The sequence below is a fragment of the Diprion similis genome, chromosome 3 (genome assembly GCF_021155765.1).
Source record: "Diprion similis isolate iyDipSimi1 chromosome 3, iyDipSimi1.1, whole genome shotgun sequence".
Lineage (NCBI taxonomy): Eukaryota > Metazoa > Arthropoda > Insecta > Hymenoptera > Diprionidae > Diprion > Diprion similis.
The window spans coordinates 4,568,726-4,572,948 of NC_060107.1; the positions used below are offsets into that span (position 1 = coordinate 4,568,726).

At 47.2% G+C, this 4,223-nt stretch overlaps 1 protein-coding gene across 1 annotated transcript; it reads right to left on the reverse strand.

The window, feature by feature from the left end:
• Positions 1-415: 415 nt before the first annotated feature.
• Positions 416-3,276, reverse strand: LOC124404014 (heat shock 70 kDa protein cognate 4-like). Its single transcript, XM_046877816.1, has 7 exons — positions 3,237-3,276; positions 2,596-2,714; positions 2,044-2,373; positions 1,569-1,967; positions 1,123-1,494; positions 623-1,000; positions 416-538 (listed from the first exon to the last, which is right to left on the reverse strand). The coding sequence occupies exons 1-7, from the start codon at positions 3,259-3,261 to the stop codon at positions 416-418; spliced, it is 1,746 nt and encodes a 581-aa protein (XP_046733772.1). The 5' UTR covers positions 3,262-3,276.
• Between the last annotated feature and the right edge of the window lie 947 nt (positions 3,277-4,223).

The following is a 4,223-nucleotide window of genomic DNA, read 5'->3' on the forward strand; positions in this document are numbered from 1 at the left end:
TCAGTCGCCATATTACCGACAATCTAATTCGGAGTAATCATTCCAAGTTCAGATATAACGTTCGATAAAACAATAGCAATCTATCGCCAGATCAGATAATTAGGTATTGTCGTTAATTGTTATTATAATTGAAACCAGCCTGATAGAAAAAAAGACAATTTTTTTTCATGAAACAATACACCATTCTGCATTATCGACGGTGGGTCCACTTACCGACCGCTGAGACACTATCAGCGGCCGTTTTAACGGATGTCTTAAAAATCGAACGTCGAATCGCTGTATCAATACCAAAATTCGTAATTAATGAACGAGATGCTGAAAATAAAAGGAATTCAATCGCTGAAGAAGCAAGAACGTTGTTCCGCACTACGGTAACCGAAGTGCTCTGCATCACGGACCGTAGAGAATGTCTCGGCTAGTCGACTTCCTCTATGGTGGGGTTGTCGGGATCCCTACTAGCTCCGGTGGCTGGTCCAGGGAATCCAGGAGGCGGGGCGCCACTAGCTTGATAGAGCTTGGCAATGATGGGTCCGCAAACCTTGATCATAATAAGGAAGACGGAGATGGTGAGTGAGGAGGATGAGAAATGGGCCGATGAAGTACTCGGCAATGCCAGACAGACCTTTTCAACCTCCTTGAGTTTCGCCTCGAATTCCTCCTTCTCGGCGGTCAAATTGGCGTCCATCCACTTGATGACCTCGGTGCACTTGTCAGATATCAGCTTTCTTTCGGGCTGCGAGATTTTCTCCACAACCTTCTGATCCTCGATGGTACTCTTCATGTTGAAGCAGTAGGACTCGAGGTTGTTCTTCGCCGATATCCTGTCCTTCTGCTTGTCATCCTCGCTCCGATACCTCTCGGCTTCGTTAACCATCCTCTCGATATCCTCCTTGCTCAATCTACCCTTGTCGTTTGTGATTGTGATCTTGTTCTCCTTGTTGGTCGATTTCTCAACCGCGGACACGTTCAGGATACCGTTAGCATCGATGTCGAACGTTACCTGCAGCAGTGGAATATAACGAGCCGAAGCATTTACCATAAATCTTACATAAAAAGTTTCTGATAAAACGACTCGCAGAATCCGCAGATTCGATTATTCTCGCAATCTATCGAGAGTTTCACCTCGATTTGAGGGACGCCTCGGGGCGCTGGCGGAATTCCTGACAACTCAAACTTCCCGAGGATGTTATTGTCCTTGGTCATCGCTCGCTCCCCTTCGTAAACTTGTATCAGGACGCTCGACTGGTTGTCCGAGTAAGTGGTGAACGTTTGGGTTTGCTTAGTCGGGATCGTCGTGTTCCGCTTAATGAGGGCTGTCATCACGCCCCCGGCCGTTTCTATGCCCAAGGATAACGGGGCGACGTCCAGGAGTAGGAGGTCCTGGACAGAGTCTGACTTGTCACCGTGTAAGATGGCAGCCTGGACAGCTGCTCCGTAAGCGACGGCCTCGTCAGGATTGATCGACTTATTGAGCTCCTTGCCGTTGAAGAAGTCCTGACAAATTTTCGCCACAGGGTTAAAAACAATCAGTGAAAAATAATCGCGCTGTTCCGAAGAGCTTCACCTACCTGGAGGAGTTTCTGCACTCGTGGAATCCTTGTGGAACCGCCTACGAGGACGATGTCGTCGATGTTGGCCTTGTCCATCTTCGCATCGCGCAGGGACTTCTCTACGGGTTCCAAGGTGCTCTTGAACAGGTCCTGGCACAGCTCCTCGAACCGAGCTCGCGTTATCGAGGTGTAAAAGTCCACGCCGTCGAAGAGCGAGTCGATCTCGAGGCTGGCCTGCGTCGACGAGGACAAGGTCCTCTTGGCCCTTTCACAGGCTGTCCTTAGACGACGCGTGGCTCGCTTGTTCGTCGAGAGATCCTTTTTGTACTTCCGCTTGAACTCCTGGACGAAATGGGTGACCAATCGGCTGTCGAAGTCCTCGCCACCCAGGTGAGTGTCACCAGCTGTGGACTTGACCTGCGAGGAATATGTTAGTAATGGGTTAATCCAGTTATCCTGCCAATAGTCGAGGACCTCGAGAGCAATTATCGACCTCGAATATCCCGTCCTCGATCGTCAGAATTGAAACGTCGAATGTCCCACCACCTAGATCGAAAATCAGGACATTTCTCTCCCCGTGTCCTTTCTTGTCGAGCCCGTAAGCTATCGCTGCTGCGGTCGGTTCATTAATAATCCTGAGGACATTCAGGCCAGAAATAGCACCGGAATCCTTCGTCGCTTGACGTTGAGAATCGTTGAAATAAGCGGGCACCGTGATCACCGCATTTGTAATTGTCTTGCCCAGGTAGGCCTCGGCGGTCTCCTTCATCTTCGTGAGAACCATCGAGGATATTTCTTCGGGGAAAAACGATTTGCTTTCACCCTGCAAGCGAAGAGACCAGGAATTTTATCTGATAATTTACCTACCGACGAAAATGCTTGTCGAAATTGCGAGTCAACTAATGATTTCAAATTGAATCACGCGTCAGAGATACGTTTCGTAATTCTGTCGTAACTGTAAGTATAGAAGCTCGTAAATCATGCTTAACTCCTCGGATTAATCTTGTTAAAATGGTAATTATAGCGTGTCTGCACAGTTTCTTACTTTGTAATTCACTTGTATCTTCGGCTTCGTGTTGTCGTTTATAACGTTAAACGGCCAGTGTTTCATATCGGCTTGAACCGAAGCATCGTCGAATCGTCGCCCGATTAATCGTTTCGCATCTAAAACCGATCGAATCATTATATTGATAGATAATCGTTTAGTAACGAGTTACAGATTGATTGAAAACTCGTGCTAATGAGCTTCGCTGAAGTAAATCTTAACCTAATTTTTTTTCTCTCACTTTATCTCGCCGATCGCACGCCGCGATTACTTCACCATCGATCATCAGATTGCTCGGTAATTCAATTGCGTTTATCTCCAAAACACTCAGGCTTCGTAAGCTATCTTTTGTGTGTATGTAACGCAATTTGCTCGCAAAGAAAAGGAGCAAAACAAATTGAAGATTATAAAAAAGAGTTCGTTTTCCTGGATAATCACCGAATAAATTCACCTACAGAGTCTAGCCGAGAAATATAAACTCTTACTATGAATAGTAAAGGTGAGAACGAATCACCCTGAGGGTAGTTTTTGACGAGGAAAGATTTGAGCGAGCAATTTGCATCCGCGTTTGTAAAATCAAGGATATTCCTAGTCCGCTTTCGAACCAAGTCTCGAACATCTGCGCGGTAAATTTCTCTCACCGAAGATGGTGTTAGTCGGGTTCATGGCGACCTGGTTCTTCGCCGCATCCCCGATTAGCCGTTCAGTTTCCGTAAAAGCCACGTAGCTCGGGGTGGTACGATTTCCCTGATCGTTTGCTATTATCTCGACTTTCCCGTGCTGGAATACTCCGACGCACGAATAGGTGGTCCCCAGGTCGATGCCGACGGCCGGGGCTGTCATGATGAGCGGAAGCGTCAGACTCCTCGTCAGCTGCAAGGAAAAAGACCCCTCGAGGGTTGGAGTATCGGAAAACGCGGTGGAAGCTGCCGGGCGTGCATTTAACACGCCTTATCAAAATCCCGGTGCCAATTGACACGTTTACTCACGCGCATAAGGCAACACTCACCCAACGATTTCCGGATGAATTTATCCCGCGTTTCCTGGGTCAAATTGCAGGAAGTTGTACGGGACTCACCACGTGTCTGTTTTAATTTCTCGTAACGATCTCGAGGTCACAAGATAAGAGACTGACCGCTGATCATCGTCGTCATGCTCGTTGTTGACTCGATCGATCTTTCAGCTGTTCAGAACAGCCTACTAGAGCCGATTTTCGTAGAATTTTGACAATTATTCGGAATCGATGTTACGTTGTGAAGACTTGAAGTTTATTGCTGGTTTATTAAATGGAATGAAAGCTTCGCTCTTCAAATTGCCGGTTCAAAGATCAACCGGAACACTCGCAGCTCATGTGCAACATGAAATACCGACCCGCAAGCTGGGGAAGCAAGTTTTCCGGAAGAGACCCTCGAAATCCTCTTACGTCTGTATTTAAGTACCCTTCCGGTCCTTGAGTGGCGATGCTAATTAAACCGCTGCAGACTGAAACAGGATCACAAACAGCCGAACGATTCACATAAAAAATGTGGTGTTTCCAGTTTTTATTCAAGCCTGATATCGACCAATAATATAGCATCGGAGATTCAAGGCTCTGTGGAAGACCGTTAATTCCAACGTCCCGCGAATCC

Coding starts and splice junctions, on each gene's coding strand:
- LOC124404014 (XM_046877816.1), bottom strand. CDS start 3,261: ATGAACCCGACTAACACCATCTTCG. Junction 2,374..2,595: donor AGATACAAGTGAATTACAAA/GTAAGAAACTGT, acceptor CTTCGCTTGCAG/GGTGAAAGCAAATCGTTTTT. Junction 539..622: donor AACTCAAGGAGGTTGAAAAG/GTCTGTCTGGCA, acceptor ATTATGATCAAG/GTTTGCGGACCCATCATTGC.